This window comes from Sciurus carolinensis, chromosome 1 (genome assembly GCF_902686445.1).
Source record: "Sciurus carolinensis chromosome 1, mSciCar1.2, whole genome shotgun sequence".
Classification (NCBI taxonomy): Eukaryota; Metazoa; Chordata; class Mammalia; order Rodentia; family Sciuridae; genus Sciurus; species Sciurus carolinensis.
The window spans coordinates 72,736,273-72,755,021 of record NC_062213.1 but is presented as its reverse complement, the minus strand read 5'-3'; the positions used below and the strand labels follow the sequence as shown (position 1 = coordinate 72,755,021).

At 36.5% G+C, this 18,749-nt stretch overlaps 1 protein-coding gene across 5 annotated transcripts in view; it reads right to left on the bottom strand.

The window, feature by feature from the left end:
- Window positions 1-18,749, bottom strand: part of Asph (aspartate beta-hydroxylase) — a 222,989-nt gene that overhangs the window by 126,044 nt on the left and 78,196 nt on the right. For all 5 annotated transcript variants that reach the window (XM_047553821.1, XM_047553827.1, XM_047553834.1 and 2 more), the window contains 3 exons: window positions 16,417-16,455; window positions 15,628-15,663; window positions 11,232-11,276 (listed from right to left, as the gene is read on the bottom strand). In XM_047553821.1, the coding sequence (XP_047409777.1) occupies window positions 11,232-11,276; window positions 15,628-15,663; window positions 16,417-16,455 (120 nt within the window). The remainder of the gene's footprint in view (window positions 1-11,231; window positions 11,277-15,627; window positions 15,664-16,416; window positions 16,456-18,749) is intronic.

The following is an 18,749-nucleotide window of genomic DNA, read 5'->3' as shown; positions in this document are numbered from 1 at the left end:
ATAAACAAGGCTACTGCATGCAGAGAAACCTACCAGGACTAGCCAAAGAATGCCCACCCATCTCATGGAAAACATCAGCAAATGAACTGACCCTGTGACCATAACATTATTTCTTTAAGTTTATTTCTATAAGTTTAAGTTTAACCTGTTAAAGCTGCAGAATGAAAATTAACTAGATCCTTCCTTTGTAAGTAGATCAATTGATTATGGTTCCAGTTGACACTTACCTTACCTTTGGATTCTTCTATGTACATGCACACATGCATATATATGGGGATGAGGCAGAATTTGGAAGACTGACAAAAATCATAGACTCTGCCCTCTCCCCAGAGTAGATGAAAGAGAGTGTGGTACGACCCAGGATGATGTCAGGGTACACTGCCTGACATGGATCACTCAATTGTCAGTACTGAGTTTCTCACATTCATTCTAATAAGACATTTCAATTTGAGGTGGTGAAAAATAAATCTAATGCAGGCTTTGATGCAGGGAAGGGTTTTTTGTTTTTTTTTTTTTTTTTTTTTTTAATAGGTCCAGTGTTGTAGTTCCTTTGAGATCTGAGATGAAAGGAAGAAAGGGAAGTAACTTTGGATTCTAGGAGCCAGGCTTAGGACTAAGCACATCATGACCTGTACATCCCTGTCTCCTGCAGGGGATGAATCTTCATGCAAAGTAAGAAGTTGAGCCTGAGAAATTAAATTCTGAAGCTATGAAGGCCAGGGGTTTAAATGACACCTAAGCATCATGTTCTTCCCACTCTGTCATTCTATGCCTTTCATGAAAAAGAAATGGAGGGAACAAAAAATGTAAGTCTTAACTTTTGTAAAAAGTACGTTTTATAAAGTTGATTACACGTACATCCTGGGCAGTATGGCAAGAAGTATGCAGGATATTTCTTTTTAAAGGGGAAAGACTTATAGATCTCTGTTGACTAATCTAGAACATCTGGTCTTATTAACTATTAACTTCCTGACTACAATGCTAGACAGCTAAAATAGACCTTACAATAACACATACTTAGTACATATTAACTGAGCACCTAGTATCTGCCAGGTCCTTTTGTAGGCATCAGGGATACAGCAAGGGGCATCATAAATCTTGGTCCTGTAGGAGCTTTCCTTCTAGTGGGATCAGTCCGTAACCTTTGACTTCCTTCAGGAGTCACACTTGACTAATGTGATTTGAAAAATTAAGCACACAATGTAAGTTTCTAACCTGACTAGATAGAACAGGTGGGTGCTGGTCATAAAAGGGAGTTTAGGGGTCTCACAGATCTTCCCACCCCTGGGAGAAAAGTTAGGAAGGAGGAGTGGTTTCAATTGGTCACATTCAAAACAGAGTGGAAGATACTGATCCTGTATGGGAGGGTCCTGGCCAGGTCACCCCATGTCCTTTGGACCCACATCCCTCCAGTAACTTGGAGGACAGTATGGTGGATTATACTCCCAGAAACAAGGGCCACCATCTTTCTTTCTCCTCCAACCCAATAGGGAGCAAGCCAAAGAAGGCCTAGCTCAGACCCTTCCAGGCCCTGGCAGGAAAGGTCTCTCTTACTTTCATTGTGTCTCCTTCTATCCCTCCCCTGACATCAACAAGTTGAGTTCTGAGACACCTGCTTGGATATGGAGGATATACAAAGTAGACATTTGGAAATCCATTTTTTAATGCTTAACTTTAGCTTAAGTGAAGAAGTTTTCTGAGATTTACTGTACCTCACTAGGATACTGCACAAACAATAATCAATCTCTGTTATTTATGCTTTTTTGGGAGACTTCATATAGACCTCACTGTGCCAAAGGAAAAAAAAAAGTGACTTATTGAGCACTGCTGTGTCCCAGGCACTGTTCTAAGCACTTAATACAGATTATCCCATTTATCCTTGCAATCATTCGGAGATAGTTATAATTTTACAGATAAAGAAACTGAGGCGTAGAGAATCCAAAGAATCTTCCCAGGGTTACAGAACAAGAAAGACCAATTTGAGAGACCATAATGCATAACAATACTACTTTAATCACACATTGCATATTCCAGTAATGGGCAGTTCATTAAGTAAGAGAGATGGATACTCAATCTTCCCCTGAAAATTATAAAAGGACAAGGTTATTTGTAACTCACATTTAGAGTTTAAATACTCATGTCCAAAAAAGAAAAAAAAAAAAGTTACGCATTCTTTACCTGTATTAACATGACTTTTTACCCCTTTCATTATTATTTTATCAGAGCAAGGAAAACCTTACTAAAAAGAATGGAATCTTGATCTTTTAAAAACTGTCATTCAACCATTGAGAATTGGTCAGTTTTGTAGATCCGGATGTATTGTACACTAGCAAGTTGCAGCTACTGTGCTAATGTACCTACTAAGTAGTTCTTGTTGGACCTGACAATGAGAGCTAATTTGCACCCAGGCCCATCTGCCTTTCCAAGTGCCTAATCACAGGCACTTGATTGTTCCCCAATACCCAGGTCTAGGGCTCTGCTTCCTCCATGACCACCCATATTGTCCACTCTTCAATAGTCACACCTTTCTTGTCTTCTTCCTTATCTCTCTACTGCCATTTCCTGAGCTCAGGTCTCAGTACCATCATCTATTATTAGTCATTCCTAACTGGCCTCCTGCCCGCTTTGTGGCTTCCATTTGCTGCCTATGTGTTCACTCTAGAATACCTTAGTAACGCCAGAGGCCAGAGGGCATTTCTACTTTGCTCACTCCTGGTTTACTCATCTGCAAGCAGGGATAACCCAGCTGCTGAGAGAACTCAATTCCCTAGTACTGGTATGTGCATCCAATCTACATACCCAGAAATCTTCAGTTCTTCTGGATATGTTAGGGGTGAAAACAACCCTTTCCAGAATCCCAGGAGCTTGTTTCTTACTTGTCTAGTTCTCTTTTCCTGTCTAGAAAATAAAGGCTGAAAATGGGAGCAATGAAGAATGTGAACCTGTTATATATTTTTCAGCCCCTCATTCATCCATTTACGATGAAGTTAATATCCTCACAGTAGAAAGTTGTGGGGGATAAGAAAGGTGTATATGTGGGAGAGGAGACTTCACCAGGGAATAATCAAAACTTAAGGTACAGGACACAAACCTACAAAGGATGGATGCAAGAATTATTTCATTTCAATTCTGTCCCTCTGCAAGGTAGCATAATAGTACATGTTAAAACAAATAAGCATTACCTATTAGAAATAGGTTAAGAAAAGAGAACAAAGGTATTTCCTTGTGATGTTAGTCACCAAAAATGTCATATTCTTCTAAAATGCTAACTGATTTTGTTATGTAACAAAATTGAAGATACTTAATATATTTAAAAATAATGACAATATAGAGAAGAATCCTTCTGCATTTTATTGCACTCAAATAACATTAAACAGAAGACGTTTACATTACTTTTTGAAATTCCATTGATGTTGCCCACCATGGCATATGTTTATAGACAAGACTCATTAATTCAGACATTTGGAATTAAAAATTATTTGAAATTGATCATAGCATAATGAATCCTCAATTTCTAGAATACTACAGATGATTATTTACAAAAGCCCAGCAGAAATTATTTTAGTCATTCATCAGTTATATGTCACTCCTAAGTTTCCCTAAAAAAATACAGCTTTATAAAAAGTAGTGTTCTATAATTCACAATATGAAGAGGTTAATTGTAAGTTGAGAATCAGCTCTATATTACCCATATCACAGCTTTAGAAAATTATTGCTTGGTTTACTCTTATTTCAGGTTTCACTACACCTCAGATCAGCATGCAGAACTTACTATATTGTAACTACAATCTATAATGATAAAAATATAGACTCTCTTTGATTTTACCCTAAAGGCAGAAAAAAGCCACCTTAAGACAATGTTAACATAATAAAGAGCAACCCCTTGACCCACAGACATCACTACTTCTTATGGCTTTTTTTATAATGGTTCTTTCAAAATGATGCTCCAGCTACCTCCTTTTCTAACAGAGCAATATTTTCATCATAGCAGGTATTTCTGAGCCAAAAATAAACCACATTAAAAATAGAAGAAAATCTTCAGTGTAGAAAGGAAAAGGCTCATCCCTTGTGAAAAAATAGCAGCAGGCACCAGGCTGGGTGAGTACTTCTCATATATCCTAAATCAACTCAACAGGAGGAGAAGCATCATGAACTTGATCCAGTGAGAGCACGGGGCAGTCTCTGGTGCTGTGAGGGCATTACTTAATCAGTCAAAGGCAGAACAGTCTTTAAGTTATGCACCGGTAATGTGTACAGATTTCTTAAAATGTAAATAAATACTGAATGGACCAGAGCTATTACATGATCCATCCAAGGTGCTAAAGAGTGTTTTTGCACAAGATATTTTTATAGGCCACTCTTTCTCCTGATGTCCTAACAAGGAATTTTAGTTCCCCCTTATTTTGAAAAATAAATTAATGATAATTTAAACCTTTCCTCAAAATATTATATTATTCTCATATGCCAGCTAAAAGCTACAAAAATCTCAAAATTTATGGTATAACCTAAATATCTGAAGCTAATGTAGAAATTTTTGATAAGAATATCAGTGCAAATATATACAGCTCAAACCTTCACAGCAAATGATCACATCTGTTCACGTTTTTAAGAGTGCTAATACAAGAGACACTCTTAATGGTTTTTAAGTCATGTTTAACCCAGAGCTTACATAAGTCAGTCCAATATAGTTTAGCATTAGTTCCTAATAATATATTAAAATCCTGCCAAGACAAGTTGCTGCTATATCATCAACATAATTCTTAACTCTTGTCTGAAAAACATTTAAATGCAGGTATGGTTAAAGCAATGTCACAAAAAGAAAAAAAAAAAAAGGGAAAAAAATCCAATGGACCTACTAATGGTATCAAAAAAGGACATGCAGGAATGTAAATTACATATAACTTTTGTTTCTAAAAAAAAAAAAAAAAATACACTAAAATGTCAGTGGACTATAATTCATTCAAAACATCTTTAGTGTTCATTCCCAAAGATCTTGGTCTGCCCAGTATTTACTTCACAAGATCTATCACAGCCATCTTTTGGAGCGTATGGTTAGGCTGGTCCTCCTGTGGTAGTAGGGGCAGTCTTTTTGAAGCTTTAAGTATCTGCAAAAATAAGGGAAAATCTAAATTAAAGGACCAACCAGATACAGACTGGGACACTGCTTCATTTTCATTCTACTTTTTAAAAAATCACCAACAGAAGTAAATGATTTTTTCTCTGTTTTTAAGGACAACTTGTTAACAGAATAATTAACTAACTACCCCCAAAGACCCAGAGGAGTACTTGCAGAGCTGCTGAAGAAAATTGGGGGTTTTGAGTGCTCCAGAATTACAACTGAATCTCAATCTTTTGAGAAACACAAGCATTAAATTTCTTTCTCCCATTGACATTTTCACTACATTGAAAAGAATCAGAAATCTAGAATGGGATTTAAAAATAATAAAGAAAGGAATTTTAAGTGTGATGTATAGTACTTTTAAAATATTAGTTTAATAATTTTATTTTAATGTTTTTGGTAAAATAAGAAAAATGTACAGTATTTTTAAAGAACTAAAATTCACACCTATCTAACTTTTTACATTTTCATTCCAAATATTAGTATCTGATTTATTTTGTTACTACAGTGTTGGACTTAAATTACCATATTGAATTAGACAAGGAACTCGAATAGACAAAGGTACATTTTGATATAATTTGTAAAGCTGGATAACTACTATGGTTTAAATACATCCTCCATAAATCCATCTGTAGGAACTTTTATGCAAACTCATATATTAGGATCAGAGGATGTGATGAGGTTGGGGCCCTCATGATTGAATCAGTGACTTTATAGCAAGAGGAGGAGAGACCCAAGCTAGCAAGCTTGCTCTTGCATGTTGCCTTCCACCATGATATGATACAGCAAGAAGGATCTCACTAGATGTCAATCAAAAGCCAGTACCATGCTTTTAGACTTCAGAGTGTCCAGGACTGTACGGTAAATAAACTTCCATTCTTTATAAATTACTCAAGTGTCAGGTGTTTTAAAACAATTATGATATTTCCTTCTATCCCTCTTTCTCTGCATGTATAGACACCAATTTCTATATAAATGAGAACTGCTTGGTGCTAATGTGAAGCAACAAGAAATTATATGTACATCTTTGTCTCTAACAGAAATGACTGTTTATATTCTCCAAAAGCATGTAGAAGAGAATATTTATATTACCTTTCTTCACAGTAGTCAAACAGCAACAAGAGAATGATAAAACACTAGTATATTTACAGAAAACAATAAAGAATTAGACTAAATTATATATGAAGGTGGATGAAGCTCACACATATGATATTGAGCAATAGAAACCAGTAACAAAAATAATTGTGTTTATGTACACGTTTGCACGTGTGTTTACGATTCTAGTTAATCTAGCAGATTTTTAAAAAACATTCTAGATGCTGTAGATCTGCATAGTGGTTACCTTTGCAGAGGTGCTACTAGACAGAAGGAGAGACAGACTTTTAGGGTGCCAGACATTTTTTTTCTGATTGATCTGAGTAGTGGATACAGGGAGTAACACATGTACAAATTCAACATTTAAGCACTTCCTAGTGTACAAATTATACCTTAACAGAAAAGGTTTTAAAAATGAGTTTGACTCTACAATTTAAGTTCTCTAAGGATTTAACAATTAGCTAGACTTTGAGAGGAATGAACATTTTCAATATATCTGAGACAATGGGAAATTGTTCAAAGTATAATGGTGAGTATTTGTAAAGAGGCAAATGCACTAAAAGTTCAGTTGCAATTTTAACAACTTAAACATAAGCTCCTACACACTTGAAGACTCTATACAGAAGTGGTTCATGGGCTGGCGATATAGCTCTGTTGGTAGAGTGCTTGCCTCACATGCACAAGGCCCTGAGTTCAATCTCCAGCACCACACACACACACACACACACACACACAAAAAGAAGTGGTTTACAAGGGTTTAAACCATATCTCCAAAACCAGTCTTCTCTGTTGCTGCCCTCCATTCCTCCTGCCTTCTGAATCTCTATTAAGGGTGTACCACTAACTTATAAGGACTCAAGCCAGAAATGCTGGAATCATCCTTGACTCTTCCCCTCTCCTATCAGATTATTTCTACCTCCAATATCCATGATGATGCCTCTTTTCCACTCACTCTACCACAGTCTATCTCCCACCATTTCTGGCTTGGATTAACACAACTGCCCCTTACTTGTCTTTACCTGCTTGCTGGACTACTGACTTCAAAACTGGATTTGATCATGTGATCTCTCTGCTTGGAATTTTGCAGTGACTTCCTATAACTTTTAGGTTCCAGATCTAAACTTCCAAACATAAGTATAGAAGACTTCCCAAGTTGCCTACCTACTTTTCCACACTGTCTTCTCACATTTCATGTGGCACACCATCTTGGTTGTATATCAGTAAGCATTTCCTCCCCATTTGCTAACTTCTGAACCTTTTGGAGTGGTTCAAAACTCAGTTATAGCCAGCACAGTATTGCTCCTCTGAGGCTGGCTGAGTTATCCCTCTTTGCATGAGCTACCCTGCGCACCATTCTTTGAAGTCAGTGCCATCACATTATCTGGTCCATTCTACTGCAGCCACACACAAGGACTACATTGTTGAGCATAGCTCCACTGGCCAGTGCAGAGCCTGTAAGGCAGTTGCAATATATGTGTTTGAATTAAAAAATGATTATAACAATATGCATGTAAAGCACTGGTTAAGCATTACCTTCAATGAGCATAAAGTTTATCTCTGCCATTGCCTTAGATCTCTAGTGCTGCCAGACTAAAGCTTATTAAGAGTGTTAATGATTGGTGTTCAAAAATGCTAGGTGAGAGAAAGGTCTGAGTGGGAGGTCTGAATGGATGTATTGCAGTGAGATCCTTTCCACTGCTAGAATATTCCATGGCAGGATGAATTGTGTCTCCATTTCCCAAGAATCAGGAGCAGCAGAATACCCAGAAACTATGATGCTCTTGTGTCTCCATTATGAATAACATGATTACTCAAAACATTAAATTAACTTTGTTTGTTGTTCTTTTCTAGCATAGTGAGAAAAACAGTTAATGAACCACTTAGTCATATGGCCTTAAGTATTGACTGGTCGAAAATTTTACTCTAATGAACTTCATAAATGATTCATTCATAAATCATTAAATTTGTGCTATGTATTATGCTGTACTATGTATATTATGTTTTCTAAATCCAAAACATTCATTGTTCCATAGTTACCTTATAAGTTGCCCAAAGGATTTCTTTGGCCATTCATATTGTATTAAGAAACATGCTGTATGACCTTAAGTAAATATGAGTTGGAGGAGAAAGGTAAAAACTTGCTAAAAAAATAAATATTCCAAAGGAATTTTCAAAATTTAGTTTTCAAAATGATTAATTTCTAATATCAGATTGATGAATTCTTAGGACTGAATTTCTACATTCTTGCCAAGAGTAAGTATACCTGCAAAACACTTCTAAATTTAAAAATGTAAAGAAAAGATACAAATTTTTAAACCATTGGACAACTTATGCACAAATCTTCAATATTCCTAAGTCCTAAGTGATGAACTAAAGAAGATTAAGGGAGAGATAATGAAAAATATGGTATGTTTCATTGTATCACATCAAAATAGCTCTCAAAACTCTTAACAGCTCTTTGGTCTTCCTTTATTTAAAAATCCTGTAGAAAACAATAGCAGAGTATGGATTCCAGAACAAGAACATAAGGATCAATCCCACTTCTACTGTGTGTCTGCTCTGTGACCTGCGGAAGGTGACTTTTGCCTTGCCATGCCTCTGCAATGTCATGTGTAAAATGGACTTAAGAGCAGGTCTACCTCTTGGTGTACTGAAACTGCTAAAATGTATTTAATCCATAGAATATGCTTAGAGTTCACCTCCATAATGCTCAAGAAATGCTAGCTGTCACTGTCTCCTACTTGTGACTCATTGCAATGCCCATGGGGTAAGTACAGTTATAAATATATTACTATGAACAACAGTAAGCAATAAGAAGGTTGTAAAAGCTAGTCTTGAAATGGTCAAGGAAGGCAAATTAATCATCAATTAGGTCCTGAGGGTTAGGAAAAAATGAACTAATATCCTGCATTTTGCAGGAGTCCTCAATTGAGTTTCATAGTAAATGAATTTTAAAGATCAAAAGGTAGTGAGGAATTAGGCCCTCACTGAATGTACCTGCAGTTCTTCAATCAGATATGTAAGTACACACTACTGTAAAGACAACCAACTAACCGTACAAAAATATTGCAAACAGATTTATGAACATTGGTATTTTGCATAATGAATAATAAAAGCTATAATGTGAAGTAAGATTAACGATAAGACTTATGGGAAATAAGTAAGCCAGGTTGGGTGATTAGAAATAACTACTGCTAAGTCTTACGTTCTCTTTTGGCAAGGTCAAATTATGTACTGAGTCAATCAAATTTTTATAATACCTCATTATTGTTCACAACTTATTGATCAGATCTCCGAGAAATTAGCTTCTCTTGATCCACCTCACAGAGCAGCCTAATTAATTACAAAACAATAATAACCTCAGCCACCACTCACTAGGAGATTATTATGTGCCAGGAACTAAGATCATTAATCAAATCTTCATATTTATGTGCTTTATGGTTGTTAAATATCTCATCTTAAAAAGCAACAACTTATTCCATCATCATAACCACATGTATTTTAAATTTATGTTCCAAAAAAATCTTGGGGTCAATTTACAAAATACTGAAATAAAAACACAGAGTTGGGTTGAAGATGTGGATCAGCATTTGAGCCCTTGCCTAGTATGTGCAAGGACCCATGTTCAATCCTCAGCATCACCAAAAAAATAAAAGCACAGTTATGGTCAAAATATAATCTCTCATGCTTTCATGATAGTTAATCAATATTAAAAAATGTGAAATATAACAAAAAAGATATTAATGTTGAAGAAACTTCTTTTTTTTCTAGGAATTCTTATAAAATAATTTTCTTTAAAGGAATAGAAGAGCAATCAAACTGACTCTATAACCTGCTTTGCTTCTTCCAGACAGAAACAGAGTACTCTGTCAAGTGGTACTCAACAATAAACAGAAACCAACAGAAGCAGGACAGAACTATCAGCTTTCCTTGCCCCACCCATCTTTTCTAAATATAATACATTCATTGTTCCATAGTCACCTTGTAAGTTTCCCAAAGGATTTCTTTTTCCATTCATATTGTAATGCCATGAACTGTGGTCTCTTAATTAATAGATTCTTCATGTTATTATAAATATGCCTGTGCACAATATGACAACTATCAAAACCTAAAATATCCATTCATAAAATAAACAAGGACAAGCTTAAACCTAACTAAAAATATACTTTGGCTATTTTATTCTTGGGTTACTTTTTATCTTTAAATTCAGTATTCAATTAATTTTGGAAAATTTCTACCAAAATCAACAATGGTAATGCACATCACCACTACAAAATTCTCATTAAGTATCATGTAAAAACTGAGTAAAAATTCAACTAGTAAATATGACTCACACACACAAAATAAAAAAATGAAAAGAAATATACTTAATGACAAGGTAGGCTATGGAAAATCTTCATCTAGTAGAACATTTTCTCCCACTGAGAAAATGGACTACCTGCCATTTTCTAACTACAGGTTTAGTTTATATCAGGCCTGAAATGCAGTCCAAAGCACAGGCCTTGGCTGAAGAGTTGTTCCCATTCTTTAAACTCACTAATGACAAGAGACAGATGGGGAAAAAAAGGTATTGATGAGCCCTGGGCACCTGAGATGCCACAGGGCATTGCAGATACCTGCAAGAAAGGCAGGGAACAGAGCAAGATGAGCAATGGCACAGTTGATGTGCTATTCAATTTCCATCCTGAGAAACTTGATTTCATAGCCTCCATCAAATGGCCTGACAATCAAAAAGAGGGGAAAAAAAAAAAAAACCCTAAAATTCTACTACTATCATTACATGTAATGGCAAAATCATACTCTTTAAATTCTAGCACAACACTTACGTAGTAGACTGAATGGGATGTGTGTTTTCCATTACGTTGGTTCAGCTGATCAAAACACAGAATTTTTTTTTTTTAATTTATGTACAGTCAATCCTTCTTAGGATTTTTACCCTTCATAGGTTTATTTAATAAGGCTAGTGTTAATTAAATTTTACAAAAAAAGGCAAAATACATCTAATGAAATGTCATACCTGGTGGTACTTCCTGCTGTTCTTCTGCAGGGGGAACACTTACTTCTAAAAATGAACAAGAAAGTCACAATCCATTACAATTGCTAATGATCAGAGTTTAGAACACAGACTGGTTGTACTGAAGTGATAGGGATTATTTTTACAGTCTTTAAAAAAATTCAAATGCAATTATAAAAAAATTGCTTTATTCTCTCTCTCGCACACACACACACACACACACACACATATACACACAAGTGAGTACAACATGGAGTATTGTGTATTTCTCAACTATTCTATACAAGATTTTACAACACTATCAGTCTGACCTCAAAAATTCTGTTGCCTGGTTTAGGAGATATGAACTAAAATTTAGGTTTTCAACACAGTTATGCCTCAGACATGATAGGAGAGCTGAGGAAAGACATTTAAAACATCTTGTTTCTTCTTTAGAGAATTTTTTTTTTTTTAATGAAAAGAATGTGGGGGAGCAGAGGGCACAGGGAATTAAACCTAGGGAATGCTAATCAACATAAGCTCTACCACTAAGCTACATCCCAGCTCCATCTTTGAAAATAACTGTAGTTTTAACAGTAATTAAACAGCATAGGGACATTAAATTTAAATAGAATCTTAAAATCAAATAGTATCCTTAATAAGTTATTTTTGAAAAATAATCTTTAACATATTCTTTGTGTGTGTATTGGTGACTATACTCAGGGTCTTGTGTACCCACATGCTCTACTACTGAGATACTGAGTTAAACTCCAGACCCACAAGATAATGCATTCTAAGACAAGTCAGAAAGGTGGGTGTGAACTTTCAACATCTTGTCTTTTTCCTTGGCCATTTCAATTCAATTACAGCTAAAGAGACTGCAGGCATCACCACCCAATATACAAAGATGCACTCTTCTATTGAATTACATCATATATTACCTTCAATCCTTACAACCCATTTAACAGATCTTAATCTAAAGTAAGATTGTATCAGCTTTTCTTTTGGTTCTTAAGAATTGCAACAAACGTTGGTCAAAAAGTTGTATTTTTAAATAGTACTTTTTAAAACATAACATTTATGCAGCTTTTAAAATCATTTCTTTGCTTCTGATAATAGTTTTTAATAAGAAAAATGACATAGGTTTCAAAAAGAATATTTAGAAACATTTACATAAGAAACAAAAAATAGTCAAACCTAATCCTACTAAACCCTATTAATATGATGTTAAATAAGAAAGTCTTATTATTTTTCAAAGTGAAAGTTTTATCTAATTGTATTTTGAAAAACAAATTCAACAAAATTCATCTAAAATTTTTATTGGCATGTGATTTATTTTGGTATATCATTTTGATTTATGATTTTAAACATGAAATAGTTGAAAGAGGTACCTATGTAACTAACTTAGCCTACTTTTTCTTATCCTTGGAATTTTTGAACCCATTTCATTTAGCATGGCTTTTACTTCCACCAATTATTCCAATAATCTCCATGTTTCCTAATATAACAGAGACTTTCCAATCCTAGGATTTGAGGGTCACTTGACAAGCATGGAACATGTTCCCTCTTTTCCTGCTGACACACTTTCCCCCTCACTCACTGGTTGTTATCCTCCACCCAACTGCACAATGTTGTGGTCCTCTAGAGCTCAGTCCTGCAATGGCCTCTCTATACTCACTGTATTCACCTACAGAATGGTCACATTGGTTTTCATGGACTTAATACCATCTTCCTGATAATGACTTCCAAATGCTCATATCCATCTCAGACCTTGCACAACTAGTTCTAATTGGTATATCCAACTTCCTGCTTGGTAACTCCACTGGTATTTCTCACATAACTTTCAAAGTTAAAATGCTCAGTGTGGAGCCTTCTATTTTCTCCCCTAAATCAGCTTCTTTAGCACTACAATTTTCTCCTTAACAAACGGCCCTATCATCCAACAGTTACTCAAACCAGATCAAATCCCCCCTTTTATTTCTTCCCTTTGCCTTACTACCATCAGAAAGGTCTACCAATTTTAATTACAAAATATATCTCAAGTTCAACATTCTCGAGTTCAACATTCTCCCCTCCATTCCCACAGTCCTGATCTTACTTTGGGCCACTACGATCACTTCCCTGGATTAATGTTCAATAATTTCCTAGCAGGGTGGTCCCCACATTCTTTCTTGCTCCACCCAATCCAATCTCTAACTAGACAGGAGTGGAAGTAATTCTTCAAAACATAAATCAGATTATACTGTAACTTGTTTAAGTATTTCTATACATTCTCACTGTGCCTAAACTGTAATCCAAATTCCTTAGTAGGTCCTGCAATGGCCTGAGTTTTGTTTTCCATTATACACAACTGAAAGCAACCTTATCGACAGAAAGTTTTAAGTTCAGAACTGATGCAGACAGGACATTTCCACAGATCATTTTAAGGGCATATGAAAGATAGATTTGAAGGAGGCAAGCACAGAGTCAAGAAGACCAGTCAGAAGGTTGCTGCCATTAATTATGAAGGTAAGGGGCTGAACCAGAGCAATAGTACAATAGCTTCAGAGAAAAGAATGGAGGAGCACTGAAGGAGTCCATTATCAGGACTTGGGATTAAGCATAGAGACAGAGGGAAAAGCAACCTCAATAATGGCTTCCATGTTTCTGGTTTGGGAATCCAAGTATCTACTTACACAAGCAGAAAAGGCCAAGGGAAGACAAGAATTCCAAATGGAGAGGCCAGTGAGTGTGTGAAGACAATGAGCTACTCTTAGTCCAGTCAGGTGCTATAGGGGCCAGCACAGACTCTGCAGATAGACTGCAGGTGACAGCCCAGAACCCCACAGTTCAACAGAGGGAAACCCTTCACAGTCTATGAGCTTCTCAAACTGACTGAAAAATCTTAGAAAAAAAATTGTATTTCTAGTCCAAAAAAGTTGGGGTCAAATGCATATGGTAATGTTAGTTTTTCTTTTTTTCTTTTCTTTTCTTTTCTTTTTTTTTTTATTGTAGGAGACATTGGATAAAGTTTTTCATGGACATGGGCATTTTCTTTTCTTCATCTTCTTTTTTTTCCCCCCAGTACCAGGCACTGAACTGAGGGGCACTTAACCACTAAGACACGTCCCCAGTCCTTTTTTATTTAGAGACAGGGTCTTGCTGAGTTGCTTGGGAGCTCACTAAATTGCTGAGGCTGGCTTTGAACTTGGGAGCCTCCTGCCCAAACCACTGGGATTACAGGCATGCACCACCTTGCCCAGCTGGGGTTTTCATTTTTCTTACTTTCACTGAATCAAAATAAATACTTAGAGATGTTTTTCAAAACATTAATATTCTTCTTAGAGAACTGAGTAATGGGAGGAAAACTTCAACTCGGTTCAGCCCTGCTACACAGAGGTGAATCCTGCTGCACACAGTAGGCCCACAGCTCCCATGCAGGGGTGTCTCCCACAGCTAAGTGGACAGGGAGAGCAAACATGGTGTCCCCTATTCCCTCCACAGCTATCCCCCAATTTCTACTGATTATACCATAACCCAGTCTGCCAAACCAAGCTCTAAATCAGGAGAGCTCAGTGACAGAGCAGGTGCTCAGTATATAGTAGGTTCCATTTCTAAACGTGGCCCAAAAACAAAAAGAAAAGTAACATTTAATCTGAAAACCAGCCGCCACTTAAAAATGAATTTTAAGAGTAATTTTATAAGCAATATTCTTTTTTATGCTCCCTGTGGCAGCAGCTACTAGGAAAGCTCATGCATCCACACAGTCAGTTTCAGGATCCAGGGATGGAACACTGGCTCAGACACTTGCACCTATGAACCAGGAACCACCTTGATCTCACCTGACCTCACTCTAGTTAGCTTGTTGTTTATAAAATAAATACAAAGATCTTTGCTCTGTCTCCTCCTCACCGTCTGTTCTGAGAAGCAACTGAAATAATATGTGTGCAAGTATTTTGTGAACTGTTAAGAACTATATAAATCTAAGTTGTACTGAAGTACCAGTGTTTAATATAGTATATACAACTATTCTTAATTTTCAGAAAGCATTCTTTTACTTTCCCCCAAAAAGGTTTCCATCCACCCCAGATAAAAGATCACATGAAAGATTCAACTTTTAACCCATCTCTACCCAGAGCTAACCCTTTCTCACCAGGTCACCTTCGATACCTACTTCAATTCAGGGTAGCCCTCTGCCCCCTCTTCGGCTGTTCACATAGTAAATTGTTTTTAACATCACCATTTCACTTTCCACAATCTTTACTTATCACCTGTTTGGCCACTAGAATGCCAGCTCCTGTGAGAAGAGGGATTCTGTCTCATTCACTCCCATATTTCTAGCTCCTAAGCATTATACAGAAGCAAATAGAAGTGCTCAATAAATACTTGCTGAATAAATGAACATATATTTAATATGGAAAGTAAAATAAAATTAGCCTACCTTCTGAAATTATGTTTGACTCTTCTGTAGTGTTATCTAAAAAAAAGAAAAGAAAAGAAAACACACCTTACACCAACTCACCTCCACTCAAATTCCTAAAGTAACTGATATCACTTGGACATCTAAGTTTTGCTTTCTCTTTTAGATTGCCTCTTTTTATGGAGAGACTCGTATTTATACTAAAATATCAACTTTAATTTCTAAGTTAAATTCAAAGAGTATATCAAATAGGCTAACATTATCCCTAACAAAATCTGCACCATAAATATGGAATAAATATACAGTTAGCCCTCAGAATCCATGGGTTCCACATGCATGGATTCCACTGACAATGGATTGAAATACAAAAAACTAAACAAGCAAATAAGAAAAAACAAACAAAAGAAACCTATGTGTGTAGTGAATATGCATAGAGATTGTTTCTTTTCATTATTATTTAAATGATACAATATAACTATTGATATAGCCTTTACATTGCATTAGGACTGTAAGAAAAAGTGTTTAAAGTACACAGGAGGATCTGCACAGGTCACAAGGAAATACTACGACATTTTCTATAAGGGATTTAAGCATTCTTGGATTTTGTTATTTGTAGTTCATCCTGAAATCAATCCCACTACAGACATGGAGATACAGTTCTACTGATAATACCAATTATTGTCTTAGTGACTTGAAACCGTTTCTTCTTGTACCTATTCTTTGTTCCACATGTTACGAAAGTTTAACAAATGGAAGGTGCTTTGATTCACAGGTAACATATGCTTACAGAAAAAAAAAAAAAAAACTTACCTGAAATTTCTATTGCTTCATTTTCTGAAGGCTCATATACTATAAAGCAAAAAGAAAAAATTATTCTTTAGCATTGCATAATTTTCAACATAACAGAAATAGACAATGTGCTCCAGGAATCCACCTTCATCTTATTTATGAATACTTTGAACCTCCAGGATAAGCCACTGAGAAACACAGATTATGGAGTTGGGTGGGAAGGAGTTTGATCAACTGAAGTGAAACAGGCCTGGATTAAATTCCAGGCCAGACAGTCAGACAATGTTTAGCCATGGGACTTAGCAATTCCATGTGCTCCCTTTCTATACAAGGGAAAAGAAAGCTCCTCCCTCAATCACTTGTCACCAGAATTCAATAGTTTGTTTATTCCTAAATGGCACTCAATTTTCTTTTTAAAATTGTCTTCCTGTCTATGATGAATTTTTAAGTTAGCCAAAGCTATTCCCTGCTGATCATCTACTGGTACATTCCCTACTTTGTTTAGGGAACAATTCTCAGATACTTAACCTGGAGGACAACAACCCACTGCTGGTCTCTTAGAAGGCATTGACTGGGCCTGATACCCATTCCTTCTCTCAAGGGCTGCCACTGGGCTTAGAACTCTTCTGCTTTATCGCAAAGCAGGTTTGTTCCTGCACAGCCCTCTTCCCTGTTCTGTGCCTAGAAACTGGCAGCTTTCTCAGTCAACCTGATCTTCTAAAAGGAAGAGCAAACAATCTTATTTCCCCAGAATGGCCATTAACTTATTCTTTTATATTTATTTAATAAAGAACTATATTTGAACATATATTATCTTCTAGACATTTTCAGTATTCAGGTACACTTTGTCCTCCTGGTGGCATTTGGAAGACAAAAGCGGCAAGGAATGTGTACTCATTGTCACCCTAAGCAGAGTTAGCATTTAAATAAATTCTTACTTCCACAGGTCTCAAAAAACAAAACCAACCTTATCTTGGGCCTGCTTCCCTTTGCCCTCCTTTTTCGATTTCACAATCTAATTTCTTTAAATAGTCATTTACATGTGAAGTCTCCTCTCCTCATTTCCCCCTTAGCCCATTCCCACCTGTCTTCTGACCTTGATCAAATCTCTGAAAAGGCTTCTGCTGAGATGGCCAGGGAGCAACTCAATAAATCTGCTGGACACCTTTCAGTCCTACCCATTAGATCTCTTAAGCAACATTCTGTCCCTAGACTTCAGTGACACCAGACTCTATTTAATATTTTATTTCTTTCTCAATCTTTTTCATCACGCCATCCCTTTTCTGCAGGTATTAAATATGGCTTCCTTCAAAGCCCAGTCATAGAGTCTCCTCTTGTCTACTTCTATCCTCTTTCATTAAGGGATTTAATTTTGGTTCCAATTATCATGTAGACACTGATGATTCCCATATGTGTAATGGTAAACTCACCATCAACTTATATGGAACTAGACTTGGGACTTACAGCCCCTGTCCCGGCCTTTCAGCAGGAAAAAAGGACCACCAGGCACCAAACCAGAAGAGGGAATATGGCTACACATGCATATCAAGCACTGTTCATTTTGCCTTATAAACATTTCTCAGCTTTTTCCTCTCCTTTCCATCTTCACTGACACCATGCTGGTTTACACTACTATCATCTCCATATAATCTGTTCAGTGAAAGAGTTCTTGCCAAGGTCACCCATGAGGTCACTGTAGTAATAGACCACAGGCTCATTTTCAGCGCTGTTACAAATGGCTCTTAGGGCACAGGACACCACTGAATACCTGCTTAAAGAAATTCATTCTTTGGCACTTTGATTGGCAGATGGAACTCAGATACACGTTGGACTTGGATGATTGAAGTTATTGCCTTCCCCAAACCTTATTTCTCTCATTTAGAAAGCAGGGAAAATACAATGTACTTCATGGCTTCCAATAAAATAGTACATGAAATGCTTGAAGACAAGAGCTGTTACAGTTGCTGAAATCTGGATTGGATACTACTCATGCTGCATTGTCATAATTCCTTTCTCCATGTTGCCATTGAGCTTGGAATCCAATTCCTCTTAACCTTCCCCAACGTGGCAGTCACCTCTGAGAATGGGATTAATTTATAGAAGCAAATGCAATAAATTCTGACTAAAGAAGTTTTCCACGCAAAAGACATGAGAATGCTGTAATCCCAGCAACTCGGGAGGCTGAGGCAGGAGAAATCTTGAGTTCAAAGCCAGCCTGAGCAATAGTGAGGCATTAAGCAACTCAGTGAGACCCCGTCTCTAAATGAAATACTATGTAGGGCTGGGGATGTGGCCCAGTGGATGAGTGTCCCTGAGTTCAATCCCTGGTAGCCAAAAACAAAAACAAACAAACA